Source organism: Dioscorea cayenensis, chromosome 19 (genome assembly GCF_009730915.1).
Source record: "Dioscorea cayenensis subsp. rotundata cultivar TDr96_F1 chromosome 19, TDr96_F1_v2_PseudoChromosome.rev07_lg8_w22 25.fasta, whole genome shotgun sequence".
NCBI lineage: Eukaryota > Viridiplantae > Streptophyta > Magnoliopsida > Dioscoreales > Dioscoreaceae > Dioscorea > Dioscorea cayenensis.
In genome coordinates, this window is record NC_052489.1 from 1,886,165 (window position 1) to 1,901,323 (window position 15,159).

At 32.7% G+C, this 15,159-nt stretch overlaps 2 protein-coding genes across 2 annotated transcripts; one reads left to right on the forward strand and one right to left on the reverse strand.

Annotated features, from left to right (window-relative positions):
- The first annotated feature begins 811 nt into the window (after positions 1-811).
- Positions 812-4,599, forward strand: LOC120249431. Its single transcript, XM_039257937.1, has 8 exons — positions 812-1,075; positions 1,631-1,748; positions 1,836-1,925; positions 2,029-2,384; positions 2,911-3,122; positions 3,362-3,618; positions 3,713-3,891; positions 4,194-4,599. The coding sequence occupies exons 2-8, from the start codon at positions 1,682-1,684 to the stop codon at positions 4,260-4,262; spliced, it is 1,230 nt and encodes a 409-aa protein (XP_039113871.1). The 5' UTR covers positions 812-1,075; positions 1,631-1,681; the 3' UTR covers positions 4,263-4,599.
- Positions 4,598-9,635, reverse strand: LOC120249430 (cullin-3B-like). Its single transcript, XM_039257936.1, has 3 exons — positions 9,307-9,635; positions 4,933-7,036; positions 4,598-4,847 (listed from the first exon to the last, which is right to left on the reverse strand). Exons 1-2 carry the CDS (start codon positions 9,465-9,467, stop codon positions 4,996-4,998), a joined length of 2,202 nt encoding a protein of 733 aa, XP_039113870.1. The 5' UTR covers positions 9,468-9,635; the 3' UTR covers positions 4,598-4,847; positions 4,933-4,995.
- Between the last annotated feature and the right edge of the window lie 5,524 nt (positions 9,636-15,159).

A 15,159-nucleotide genomic window follows, 5' to 3' on the forward strand; every position in this document is an offset into this window, starting at 1 on the left:
TCTAAGTACAGCAAAAATGACAAAATTACCCCTCTTCTATGAAGAAAATTAATTTTAGTTTTTAATAATCAGGAAGTCGAGCACTTGAACAAATATAAAATTAATAATACACCAACAAATGTATCTTCATTTTGTGTAGGTTTTGGGGTTTAACTTCAGATTTTTCTGAAATAAACGCATTACTACAAAAAGAACTAAATATCAATAAAGTTAAGAGACGAGTGTGATATATGTTCTTTTATATTTTTTAAGTAAAACCCTTTAGAGTGAAAGAAGATTGATTGTTAATCAAGATATATAGTTAAATAAAATATGCATTACAATAAATCAAAAAAAATATTAGTCAATAAAATTAAAATTTTTATTTTAATAAAGAATTAAAAGAGAATTGCATTATTTAAAACAGTACCTCAATTTTCCAATTTTCAAATCAAATTTTAATTTATAGAAAATATATATGTTTTTTATTTGTCCCATTTTATAATCCTTTTTAATTTTATTCATTTAGAAAACTTATAAAACATGAAATACTAATTTCTTAAAATTTATTTTTCATATTTAATATATTTTTATAACTTCTAATAAATCACATTTGATTTAACTGTATATTTTATTAAATTATATTTTAAATAAAGATAATTTTAATAAAATTAATATATATTTTTTAAGATTTTAGATTACTAACTAATTTTAATAAATTGGACTGAGGAAGTATTAGTTAGAAAATTCAAGGGCAATTTGGTCTATTCACTCCAACTAACAAAATAAGGATCTCGGCCATTTGGATCTGCGTGTTCTTCCACTTCGCGCTTCGAATCGTCTCCAAATTTCAATGATTTTCTTGGTTTTTTACCCAAAGTTTCAATCTTTTCCAGAGATCAGCGATTGGTAGAGAGGGATTTGCGAAGAGATGCCACAATGGCTCGCTTCAAGCATGAGATCGAACTCCCTCGCTTTCGCAGGGCGAGGGCGCTGGGACGAGGATGGAAATGGCGGTGCTCGCTCTGGATTTTCTCATTCTCGATGTTGCTATTCATATGCTTCTCTTTTTTCGTCGCTAAGTTCTTCTTTCACGGTGAGCTCTTGTTTTACATGCTTCTTGAGTCCTTTCTTTATAAATCACTGATTGATATCGGTTTTAATTCGTAACTTCTTAGTTGGGAGTGTTGATTTGATGGAAATAAGAGGGAATATTAGCTGAATGAATGGCGGTGGCTGTTTAAATTTAGTTTGATTTTCTAGTAGGATACATCTGAGGATATGAAATGCTGTTCTTTGTTGGTAGGTCTTTTAAATCTACTCAGAAAGTGCTGATTTTTGAAGTAAGAATTTGATTGGGAACTCTAATTAATTCCATTGATTGTATAAATTTAGCTTGATTCTGATAGAAAAAAAATTTAGCATATGCAAATATTGTTTCTTGTTGACAGGTCTTTTAAATTCTCTCACAAAGTGCCAATTTTTGAAGTGACAATTTGGTTAGGAACCCTATGAAAGAAGCTCTTTTGCCTTTCTTGTATAAGTTTTGATTAGATCATTCCATGAAATGAGAAGGAATTTTTATTGCGTTGGTTATGTCATTTTGATGAAATTTGATACTTTTACTCACTTGTGTCGAAATTTTATGTAGGTTCACTCCAAGGGCAGGTTGGCAAAGAATTTTTCATGAGAGGAAACTTGAATGGTGAACAGAGAAACGAGTGATGTGTACTTGGCTGACAAAGTAAATATGCCTTCCCAAGTTAAAGGTACTTTAGCAGAGATAAGAAGATTGTTTATCAACCTTAGGATATTTGTTCTTTTACTTGCAAGATAATAGATTATATATCTTATAGATGTTGATGGTAGCACCTCAATGAATGGTCAACAAAATAGATCTGAATTGGAGAGCTCAAGACCACCTAAACGAAAGTCACACAAAAATTGTAAGAGTTTTGTTCCCTTAATGGACCAACATAATTGGTCTTTTGAGATTTCAACATCTATGATAAAATTCTTTACTGGTCATTTTTATGATTGATCTTCCAGACAGTCCATGTCAAATCGAGTTAACAGAGTCAATTGGTGATCTTCTGGAACCAGAGAATTACATGAACTTTACAAAGTTTACACTTGAATATGTTGCAAAAGAGGGAAAATTTAGTGAGGATGATAGCTTTGTACCAAAATTTGGTGGTCATCAAACTCTTGAAGAGAGGGAAGCGTCATTTCACGCAACTGACCAAACGATACATTGTGGTTTCGTCAAAGGACCAACTGAGCATCCCAGCTCTGGTTTTGATTTGGATGAGCAAGATAAGGATTACCTGTCTGCTTGTCATGTGGCGGTGTCATCATGCATTTTTGGAAGTTCGGACTATTTGAGAAGACCTGCAAGCAAGAAGGTATATTGTTCTTCAAATCCAACTACACTGTAAGCTTTGATCATTTGTTTTGGGAGATCTTCATGTGCCTTTACTCCACAAATCCCACATTCAGATAGTATTCTATCTCATTGGACATATATTATTAAGTTGGTTTTAAAAAGCGGAGATTAGGGTATAACTTTGTTGTCTGATATCAAAGAGGTTTCTTTTAAGTGCATGCAATACATATGTGGAAATGGTTATGGAAATCTATATCTCGTGAGCAATTAAGTGGGCTTTCTCCTTGAATTCTGACCTTAGCCAGCTTGATTTATACAATCATCTCAAGAGAAGGTAGCTTTGGGTAATTTGCCTATTACTGATAGAAACCTTGCACCTGTAGTTCTGGGTTTTTCAAAGGAATATACCCGGTCATGGACCATAGACCATAGATTTGAATATTCAATGCTGTATCATTAAGCCTACTGCCATACTATATACCATTAGAAATATTTTCGCATGTTTTGTATGAGTAATAAGTATCACTAGCTCATACTTTTCACAGATTGGCACATATTCTAAGAAGAATGTATGCTTCGTCATGTTCCTGGATGAGCTAACGCTGAAAACACTTTCTTCAGAAGGACAAGTTCCTGACAATCAGGGATACATTGGCTTGTGGAGAATTGTCAAAGTGAAAAACTTACCGTACACGGACATGCGGAGAACTGGAAAAGTGCCAAAATTTTTAGCACACAGACTCTTTCCATCAGCAAGGTACTGTAAACTAGTTTTTCATAATAAATTAATTTAACCTGATAGAACCCTGTGGGTTGTCCTTAAAAAGCTAGCTATGGTCAATTTTATCTTATCAATGACGACTATTACTAATAAGACCTAGGAGTTGTTGTTAACATCATGCTCTTCCCATGATTGATGATTCATTGCGAGATCACAAATGGCACGCATGCAATATTTCTTCATTCTTATTTGGTGGACCTTGTGAATTCTTATAGGTATTCAATCTGGATTGACAGCAAAATGAGATTAAATGCTGACCCACTTCTCATCATTGAATATTTTTTGTGGAGAAAGAGGTCAGAGTATTCTATTTCAAATCATTATGATAGACATTGTGTCTGGGAGGAAGTTCTCCAAAACAAGCGCTTGAATAAGTACAACCATACAGCCATTGATGAACAGTTTCTGTTCTATCAGTCTGATGGCCTTACAAAGTTCAATAAATCTGATATGAATAGTCCTCTTCCAAGTTGTAAGTGCCATTCTTATTTTATGGTTGAATACACTTGCAGTTTTCTCCTTTTTGTTTTCCTTCGATTGATCTCATTCATTTTTTACCCTTGCAGTTGTGCCTGAAGGTTCATTTATTGTGCGTGCTCACACGCCCATGTCAAATTTGTTTTCCTGCTTATGGTTTAATGAAGTCGACCGCTTCACTTCACGAGATCAGTTGAGTTTCGCATACACTTTTCTGAAGCTGAAGAGAATGAACCCTGGAAAACCATTTTTCCTTAACATGTTTAAGGTAAGCAACAATCCACCTGATAAAGATTGCTCACATACTTCAAAATTCCAAAATCAGAATACTTATTGGAACATTATAACATCCATTACTTACAATCTACATACAAAAACTAGTATTTGTTCTCTCTTACATGTGCATCATTAAGTTCACTATCTTGCAGTGATACTCCTTTTATCAATGCTACTGAACTCAATGGGAAAATTTATACATATGAACCTCTGCTAATTCATTATCACTTATCAAACAGTGTAGTTGAATCGCGTATTTCTTGCTTATTTTAATGTTTATTTTTTAAAATCCAGGATTGTGAGCGAAGAGCCATGACGAAATTATTCCATCATAGAGCAGAAGTCCAGCAGCTGCATCCCTGAGAGCATATTTAACTCTTGAAACTTGTGTGCACATACATCCTCCAGTTCAAGAAGTCTTGTGTTTTTAAACCCAAAACTCTTGTACCAGAGTCCAGTTTAGAAGCTGTGTGATTGAGAGGACAATGAATGCCCCCTGTGATTCTATCCAGAGAACGCCAAACCCACAAGCAATACTATAATTTTGAGGTTTCCAATTTGTATACACCATTCAAACTTAAGGACTTATTCCTGATTCAAATTGTATCATTTGTTGAGAATCAATAGTAATTTTTCAGTGATAGAATTCAACTTTGTGGTTTATCATTGTGTAGTCTTGAAATCAATAGTAGCTAAAAAAGGGTAAATAAACAACAGTGAAAACCCACAGATGAAATGCACTTCCCCCCGGGTGGTCAAAGAGAGGCAAAAACAATTCCCTTCCAATTCACCACCACCAGTCATGGAATGAATAGCACAAATGGAAAGTAAATTCAAATTTGTACAGTCTCTTTTCCGGGTTTAATCCAACCACCACCCCTCCCATCTTCAGGTATTACAATCAGTCTAAACTCATCTCACGCACTCCACACTTATCCACAGTTCGATCTGAAAGAGACAACAGAAAAACGAATTGGGTGACCGAATTAAAGTAGAGAGTAACTATAAACATGACAGCATTCAAATAACTTACCAACTGAACCGCACAACACACAATCAGAAGGCCTCTGCACCATGGAGGCGATGCATCTGAGATTCAGGCAAGGTACCGATACAACTTCCGGTCAGTCTTATCACGCTCCAAGAACTCACGCTCGATAAGTGACTCGATTCGTTTCTTAATCACAACAGGATTTGGCAGGAACCGAGATTGTAGCTGTTTTGTTACCTCAGCCACAATGTTATTATGATCTAAAACCCGTCTGGATTTCATAATTCTCACAATGGCAGCCTCAATTTGAGGTTTCCGGTCTTCCTCTACTCTCTGGCGAGTCTCAAGCTTCTCTGGCTCTGATTCCTTCTGTGCCACAACCGTACCTATTTTAACCTTGAAGAACTTGCTAGTGAATTTGTCATTGAAGTAGAAAGCATCATCTTCACCAATATCTTTACTCATGGGTTCCTTGCGAAGAACATTTTTAGCCTTGACACAAGCAAGGGATTGAAGGCATCTCTTCAGGTCTGCTGATGGTATCTCAGTAGCCTCTTCAATTTCTTTATAATTCAGGCAATCAGATGAATTAAAGAGCATGAGGATACACATCTGATAAGTTGAGACATTAAGTTCATGCTTCTGGCCTTTTCCAAAGATTGCTTTAAGGTCTGCTGTCCCCATATTTGTCTGCCATGACAACCTTCTCCCAGTGTGTGTTCCAAGATAAAATGCTCTGAACCTTTCACATACACTAAGAATTTCAGCTGGCAAGTTGCAAGGGGCACTAGGTTGTGCAGGCCAGGACCCAGTTGTTAAGACTTGGACAGCAAGGGTTGGACTCTCACCAGAATCAAAAGATTGGCTGGCATAGAAGCCTTGCATGGTATCCTGAGAGGTCTTCATATCTGTAAACATGCCTTCTAACTTAGAAGTGAACTGATAGCCACATTCTGTCTTTAGTTTCACAATCATACTTCTCTCTGCATCATCAGAGACTGTCTTACCAGAAAGCAGGCGTTTGGCCAAGTGTTGCTTGTAATATTTTTCAAACACATCCTTCTCTTGCAGGTATCTGAATAACATCATCACTTTGTCCAAGACAGTTTCTACATCCTCTTCACTGACCCCTTTCAGGCCTTTCCGGAGCTTATCATCAACATACAAGGATATGAACTCAGGAGACCTATTGTTCAGATTGATGAAGTACTCAAATGAAGAGTTTAATGCATTTTGGAATGTTTTGTCATTATTAAATGCAGTTGTAATGATCTTATCAAATTTGTATCTAACATCTAATAGATGCTGAACGAAATCCACAGGATCCTTCAATTTGTCCACATCAGTTACTAACTGCCTTCCAGTTTCTCGAAGATGAGCAGTCATAACCTCTCTAATCGTTGAGAGTCCTTCAGGGACTCTGTGGAATAAGTTGTACATTCTGCTCAAGTCATCATACTTATCATCCATAAGCATATTCACAAGACCAGAGTTTTCCATGTGGACCAACCTCTGCATGTGGTTATCAATCATCTCCTTCTCAACGACGTAAGTTATTTTAGTTTCACTTTTAGCATCTAAGTACTGTGAAACCCTCTCTATTTCCTCATTAAGCCTTCTCTCAGCTTTCTTAAGGTACTCACCACAATCACAATTATCAATGAACTGCTGAGACTCAACTCTGTAAAAATCAGCTGAGACCTCAAGAAAATGCTTCTCAAAATTATCTTGGTACACACAAGATCCCAAATCCACCAGCATCTTTGTTATATTCCTCATTAATCCACGGTTTATAACTTCTCCAGTCCTCTCTCTGTGAATAAGGTCAAGGAGTGTGTTTTGTAACCGGGTCTGTATTTTGCTGCAGTGGATGATATTGTCCCTCCAGAGATTCAGTCCAAGTTCATGAACAGGTGTCTTATGATTAATAGGAACAAAGGTTCTATCCATGTACATCAATATATCTCGGATCATCTGCAAAGCCTTGTTGTGATCCCCCCATCGTCGGTTCAGTTCCTCAAGAAACAGTCCACCCTGTGCAGACTCTACAGATTTACACATTTCTTTTAGGTGCAATGTCATCGTGGTCACAAGACCAAGATACAGCTTTTCTCCATATTTGTGCAACACCATATTGTAAGCGTTCCTATAGTCATAAAAGAAGCTGAGAATAAATGAATGCAAACTAAAAACACATAAAAAACAGGATCATGAGACATGGAAATCTTCAATGTGAGAAGAAAAACAATGGACCAGTTTTTATCTCTGGTTTATAATCAGTATCACTGCAAAGGCAACCAAATATAATATCATGGTCAAGTATTTAAGTCATTAAATCAAAATGTGCTAATGACTTGGATTATTATATTTGAAATTACAGTGTTGCCACCTTTTGGGCACATCCAAACCTAGTTACTATTTTCTTTTGTGGATGAAAATTCAAAGATAACAACAAACCATATCTTATCATAAACAACTAGAGATAATTCATAAAAACATGGCTGAAAATAGCTAATAAAGCAGTCAGAAGGTATGGAAATAGAGGCATAAATGTTTGCATATACACGTGGAACATCACATTTTCTAGGTGTTACCAGCCCTCAATCTACTCTCTTTTTTTTTTTAACATTATCTCATGTTTTTTTTGTATCTTCACAAGCTCCATAAGAATCCCTGCAACCAAACTTCCAATAATTGATATTCCAACCTCCTCTTACAAGATTTAATCATTTAAATAAATACATATAATTGTTAATTTTTAAAAATTATTACTATTAATAAATACCAATCATTAATTAGAAAAGCAAATTTAAAATCTTAAAGTTTTTAAAGTCAATTCCCTCTATTCTTATCTTTCTATCTTTTAAGTTTGATTTTTCTTTATCTTTATCATCTTCTTAATCCTTCTCGATTTTGCTAATTTTCATGATTCATGTGTCCACATATAAACAAACATTCACACACATGCCCGCGCGCACCCAGACACATACATATATGACCACATGTCTAGTTTTCACTAACTTCACATCTAATTCGCAATGCCATATCCACGCCAAAGCAACAAAACTTATGTGCCATAAGCATAGAGATAGAATTCAATTGCTTGAGTAATGACTATGCTTAACCTAATACAAATTGTACTTTGTGATAAAAATAAGATTATAGTGTATGAGAATTAAAAAGTAAACAACTCTTTCTTCAGGGTTATACAGGAATAAAACAAGTTTCCACATAGTGTAGCAACAATTGTGCAGTGTGACCATGAAACACAAAAAATTTAAGAGTCTTGGCAGGTGCAAGCAAAGTTTTAAAAAATGTTTCAAGTATTGTCTTACAAAATTGCATAATTATCTATGGTCCATTAGTGAGTTTGAGCTGCAGCCCATTGTGCAAGCTCAAAACATCATAACAACACTCACACTGATAAGAAATACTATGACTGACACTGATAAACCCAAACAAATTTAATGTACCATAAATAAGCCAATGTAACAACCGCTAGAGACATTACAGTAGCTAGGAAGGTCAACAAAATATGAAGCTAAAACTTTGAACAACTCCAAATGCCATCACGGGAATAAAGTATTTAATAAATATAAATTTGGTTTATGCTCTACATTACAGTCTCAGAAATTATTTACCTACAAATGAGAAGGCTTTATCTTTCAGGGAATAAAGTATCTAATAAATATAAATTTGGTCCATGCTCTACATTGCTCTGCAGGTGTAACATGTATGGTTCAATTATGAACAAATCCAAATGCCATCACGGGAAGAAAGAAATTAACCATATGGCGTACAATCCAACACCAAGTTTCCTCAAAATGGAATCAAAATCCGTATCAGAGCACTTCAAATATAAAAAAAAAAATAAAAATAAAAGCAAACCTAATTCTACAATTAAAACTATAGGAGCAAAAGCACTTATACACTTGCAAAATCCAAACTCATTGCTTTGTTGTTAAGCTCCAGGAACACAACACACACAATCTTGTTCTCAGTTCTCGTGATCAAAGACAACAATCAAATCCAACAGATTGAGAATAACATAAGAGTTTACTCCAACACTCAGAAAAGATTGGACTTTATAACCTAAATGATCGAACTATGCATTTTTTTTCTTCAGCACAACAACAAATTGACAACAAATGTGTGCATACTAAAAGTAACTGCATCAACCGAACAATGTCAGGATAGAAAACCAGATTCAATTCAGCTAACTATCATGTCCCAAAATTCAGCTAAAAAGAAAGATGCTCCTCAATCAAACCATCCAAGCAAGAAATTCATGGATATAATTCACTATATAAAAAAACCCATTAAATTCCACGAATAAAAAGAACAAATTAACCATAAAAAAAAACACAGATTTCCTTGCTAATTTTCAAGAAATCATGAAGCCGTTGAAGATCAAACCTATAAAGCTCCTCGAATGAGAGGCCACTAGCGTTATGATTGTAGATCTCATGGATAGCATGCTCAAGGACCCTCCACGTCTTATCAGCATACTTTGGGTCGACCTCCACCCGGTGCTTGAACGCCTCGATCTTGAAGTTCCGCTTCTTCTGTGCGCTCATCCTCCTCGCCGCAAACCTCCGTCGAATCCCACTCCCCGGTCACCGGAAAATCAGATCAATGGCAAAACGTAGACGAAGAAACGAATCAGGGTTAGGGTTAGGGTTAGGGTTTTCGAAGAAGAAGAAGACGAAGAAAGGGCTCGAAAAATGAACGAATAATTCAGACTTGATTAGGGTTAGGGTTTGGGTTTGGGTTTGGGTTTGGGTTTTCTTGAACCACTCAACACTCAAAACAATGAATCATAGCCGTTGGATTATTATTGTTCTGCCTCAAGATAAGCATAAAACTTTGATGAGATTTAATGAGTTTAATATTAATTGAGGTTTTTTGTCTGGTTTTATGTCTAATGATTATTACATTAATGATTTTTTTTTCTCTTTTTGGAAATATTAATAAATAGAAGAACCAATGTTTTTTCCACACATTTTTCATTTTTTTCTAAAAATTTTAAATTATTAAATATGAGTAAAAATTATATGTGATCATTATTTTTTATAATGAAAATAAAATGGATATGATAGTACATTTCCCAATCGAGAATGTTTTATTTAGCATGTGTGATGTGTAATTTGTTTATGAATATGCTTCATTGTGATATTTTGTATAAATTTATGATCAAAGTTGCATGTTTTTTTTTACATTAATAATAATTATATATATATATGTATCAATTCACATCATACCACAACTTTTAATTATGGGTAAACCTAAATGGTCTCTTATTTTTTTTTGGTGTATTTCTATTTTGATTACCTAACTTTAAAAAATTATAATTTGGTCTCTTATTTTTAATTTTTATTACGATTTGGTGAGCCTACGCATTCACCGTCAACGACAATCACATATGGCATATGTCAAATCAAATACTAGCTCTGAGCAAAGATATACCACGTAGTATGTCATATGTGATCACCGTTAATATCGAATAATTGGATGATCAAATCGTAATAAAAACTTAAGATAAGAGACAATTATAATTTTTTAAAACTGGATGATCGAAATAAAAACACAAAAAAAAAATAGATGACCATTTGGGTAGTTTATCTTTTAATTATAATATCTCAATCACGTATTACGAGAGAATCAAACCCTCAACTTCATCAAGTACGAGGACTGAAATATCTTATCACTCAATTATTCTAATGCTAAATTTTTTTTATTGTGTTTGACAAATGCAATAAATGCATATGTATATATAATATGCTCCCACCTAACAGACATACAGGGATTAAGTTGCAAGTTTGTAAGTTGCTACTACATGGACTCTTTGCACCACTATAGTAAATGCATTTTGAATCCGGGTAATAAAATTTCTGTAAATTAATCCTTATTTAATAAGCCCAGTACCACTAGACTAAAGATATTTTGTGACTAAATATAATTTTAATTCAGTAAATCTATCTCTATGCATTTTGATTGATTTATTTAATTATTGATTTGGATCTTAACTTGTTAAGGGAGAAGAAAATCATGGCAAATAAATATTTTCTTCCAATCATGTCCACGTTTTTGTTCATAAAATCTTCAAATTCCACCATGTTTCCACTACCCTAATTTCATCAAATGGCTTCATCTTATGAAAAAATATATATTATTATCATTATTTTAAATAATATAATTGTATATATTCATCTAGATCGTGTTGATTTTGAAATAATTTTTTCAAAAACATAATATTTTTAAAATAAATAAAAGTATTTCAATGTATAATTTCTATTAAATAGTCTCAAGTCAATCAAATATATATATAATTTTTATTGTATGTGGTGTGTGTTCTGATTATACTTTTCTTCTTTTTTGAGGGTTGTTTACTTCGTTTTCTATTTTAATTATATGAAAAAAAAACTGGTGATACTACTTATATGATTATTTAAATTATGAGAAATGTTCTAGTAGATAAATTGTTGTGGCAGAGGAATTGAGCTTATAAATCTAATCCCATTATTAATGCAATAAATGGTACTGGGGCTCTATTTTATTGTACGGTTTTGTTTAGAAAATTTAGACAATCACATCTACGAAGCATTGGGCCACATTCCTAATTGAATTCATGTCAACCATAATAAAATGAACTTTGAATTTATTTTAAAATATTTTAAACTTTATTATGATGAAATGATTTTAATAATTGTGTTACATGAAGACCGTTATTTTGCCTTGCTCATATTAAAACTAAACGTGTGAAAGTTTTTCACAACTTTACCTTCTTTTGTAAAGTTATTACTTTTCCACATGCCAAACGGCCCATTAAATACAATGGAATCATAGCTAGGACAGACATAGTCAGGTGGATCAATAGAGTGAATTGTGAATCCACCATGTACAACTGAATACCGTAAAACCATGTAATAGAAGTTCATTGATATCTTCTTTTTATAAAACAAATCGACTGAAGGGGTGATCTTTATCGTATCATCTAGACTCGGTTCTGCTTCTCCTTTTTTTTTACTAATACTGTTGAGTTCTTCTCCAATTACTTTTCTAGACATAATGAAAAAAGAGAGGAGATTCTCAAATTAAAAAAAATGATTCAATTACTTCGAAAGAATTGAACAAGGAGCATTTTCTTCTTGGTCCACGTTTTTTTTTTCCTAATTTTTTTTTACTTTCTATATAAATTTGTATTTTTTTTTTAATTATCATTAAATATTTTTGTAAAATTTTTTTGCCCAACTGAGAAAGTGGAGAAAAATGAAGGGAAGGGAAGGCAATTATAAATGATTTACCAAAGGAACAGTATTTAATTAAGTGATGTCTGCATATACAATATTATTATTATGATGATGATGATGATGTTGATGATGTTGATGATGCTAAAACCTGTAATGAGACCCCTCCAAATGTCTAATGGTATTTCTTTCAGTTAACAGGCAGTCTAACTGCAAAGCTTTTGCAGAAATGACACCAAAGAAATTGCAGCTTTTCTTTGCTCTTCCCAAATGATGCTAAACTGAACTAGTCCTATAGACTGAAACTTTAGCACCATTTCCTACAAAGCCTGTCATTCATGTCAAGGACTAACAGTAAAAAAACACAATAACAGTAATTGTTCCATCCATTTATGTATATATATGCCATTCAATCATAACACAGTAAATAATTGAATGCGATTTTTTAACGATGATCATCGATACTCAAATGTGCATGATGAAAGTCTGTGATAAGTTGTTGTTGTTGGTGTTGTTGTCGGCCTCACCGGCCGTGTTCTCACTATCAATGCCATATGCAAGTGTTGTAGGTTCGATTATTCGTGGGCCCGAACTCATCCAAATTATTCCTATAGACCGAGAGGCCAATGTGATCGATCCACCAGGTTTTTCTTTGCATATGTTTTCAAAATATTATGTATATATATATGTGTTTGATATACGAACATTGACTATATATGGAACATCATTGGTGTACGTTTTCGACATAAGTGTAAGATTCCTTAGGATCGATTAGATTAGGCTTGTGGTCCCTATTTTGGGCCTTTGTCTAATAGGGGCCCAATGGGCCCATTAGAAGAGATGCAAGCACATGTAGCATATCTTGCTTGTCTTTTAGGATTTGGTCACCTCATGTGAGCACAACCGTTAATTTTTTTTTTTATTATTTCTAAAAAAAATACAATAAATCACATTATATACTTTAACTCGGTATATTTACTACTAATATTTCACATAAAGTATATATATATACAATTAGTTGGCAAAATTATTACTTAAAAGATTAATTTTTTTAAAAAAAATTATTTGTAGTTGGAAATTAGGAATAAAATGATGGTAGGAATAAATGAAACAAAACATATTAATGATTTTTTTTTTCTTTTTTCTATATTTGTTTGCTTGTAATTTTTCTTTGATTCAAGTGTCAATCCAAGCACATGCATTGATTCAGCTTTTGTGCCAATTGGGCCACTCTGGTGTTAAAAGAGGGTTCCATCATTCTCTCTGCCACCCTTTTGGGTGACTAAGCTTGACTCTCTCTTTCACTCCATTACATTTATTCTTATTTATTTATTTATTTTATTATTTATTTAAAACTAGATGAAAAAAAAAGAATATACGGTGTTTTTCGACCACAAATTTTTAGCTCGGTGGTTGGTTGTTCCTTTGTTGAAATTTATTTTCATATATATTGGTTTACATTTTTTATTTCTGAATCAGTAAAAGTTGTTTTTATCTATTGTCATAATTTTGTTTTAAATTTTTATTCACCAAAAAATTAATTTATTATGCATATTTATTTGTTTTTAAATAAATAGTTTTTTTTTCTTCTAAAAAATTGAAAAACGAAAGGTATTGTTTTCGGCCACAAATTTTTAAGCTCGTGGTTGGTAATATCGCCATAAAATTTTCTAATATCTTATAAATTAATCAATTCTATGTGGTTAATAATTAAGAGTTCATTCAAGTTTATTCAAAGTCCATAAAACACATGCGTCCCATTATTTTTTTGAAATTTAAATCGCCAATAAGTGATATTTTTTAAACTTACAAGGTTGATTTCACAAAATTTATCAAACAGAAGCCGGTTTAGAAAAGCATGGGCCCCCATGACGTCAGCCCTAGTGTATGAAAAGGGCCCCACTTTCTTTTCTCTCTATCTATCTCTATCTGTTAGTTTTCCCGGTGTTCGCTGACGTCAGCCCTAGGGATCCAGACGGGAAGATTCCAACTGTCTGCTGACGTGGCATTTTTCCCGCAGCCATGTCTTAACGGGTCGGGTTTAAATTCTCAAGCTTCTCAAAAGTTCATTGTATATATATATAATATAAATTTTCTAAAAATAATTGTGGTATTATTTATTTATTTATTTATATTTTAAAAATAAATAAAAGTAAAAAAAAGAAAGAAAAAATTCAAACATTAGCTTTGCATAAAGGTATGGAATAAAAGATAGTTCCAGGGTGTTTCATGCAATAATTCATATCCCATCATTTTATGGGATTTTATTATTCTTGCAAAAAATTAATAATTGATTTGTTGAATAAATAAATAATATTATTTAAAAAAAAAAATAGTGGTTGTATAAATAGCAGTGTCGGCATGACTAGCTTTTCAGCAACAGGAGACAAGATTATGATACACAGACTATTATTCACCAATCCTTTTCTTTCTTAATATGTTGAAAAATAAGGGATGATTTTGAAAAAAAAAAATTCTTGGAAATTTCCTTTATTTTAATTATTTTTAGAAAATGATTATTTGGTAATTTTGAATGACACTTTTTTTAATAATTTTATGTAGAAAATTTTTAATTTCTTTTAAAAAAGATATTTTTGTCAAAGATTAGTAATTATAAGATAATATAGAATTAGTATTCAAATTAAATTAGTGTTATTTTTTTAAGTAGTGACTTTTAAAATATTTGTGACGTCTTTATTATATATATAAAAAAATCATATTTTATAAAAAGAGGTCGGTTTAAGTCATAGAGGTTTGAGTTATTTTAGCCGACTATAGTTTGGAGTTTAAATTTTTGTGTATGTAAAAAAATAGCAGTTGATAAAAGTTTATTATTTTATAGGGCTCTCAGTATCTTTTCTAGACTAGTTTAAAACCTGTGATTCTTAAAAACCCGGTGATTTAGACTCTAGAGAACAAATAAATAAATAAATCAACTAATTTAACTATAAATTTTACACCTAACTAAACTAGAACAAAAGTTTTACTGTTTAAAGTAATTTTCCAGATTTTTTATTAATCT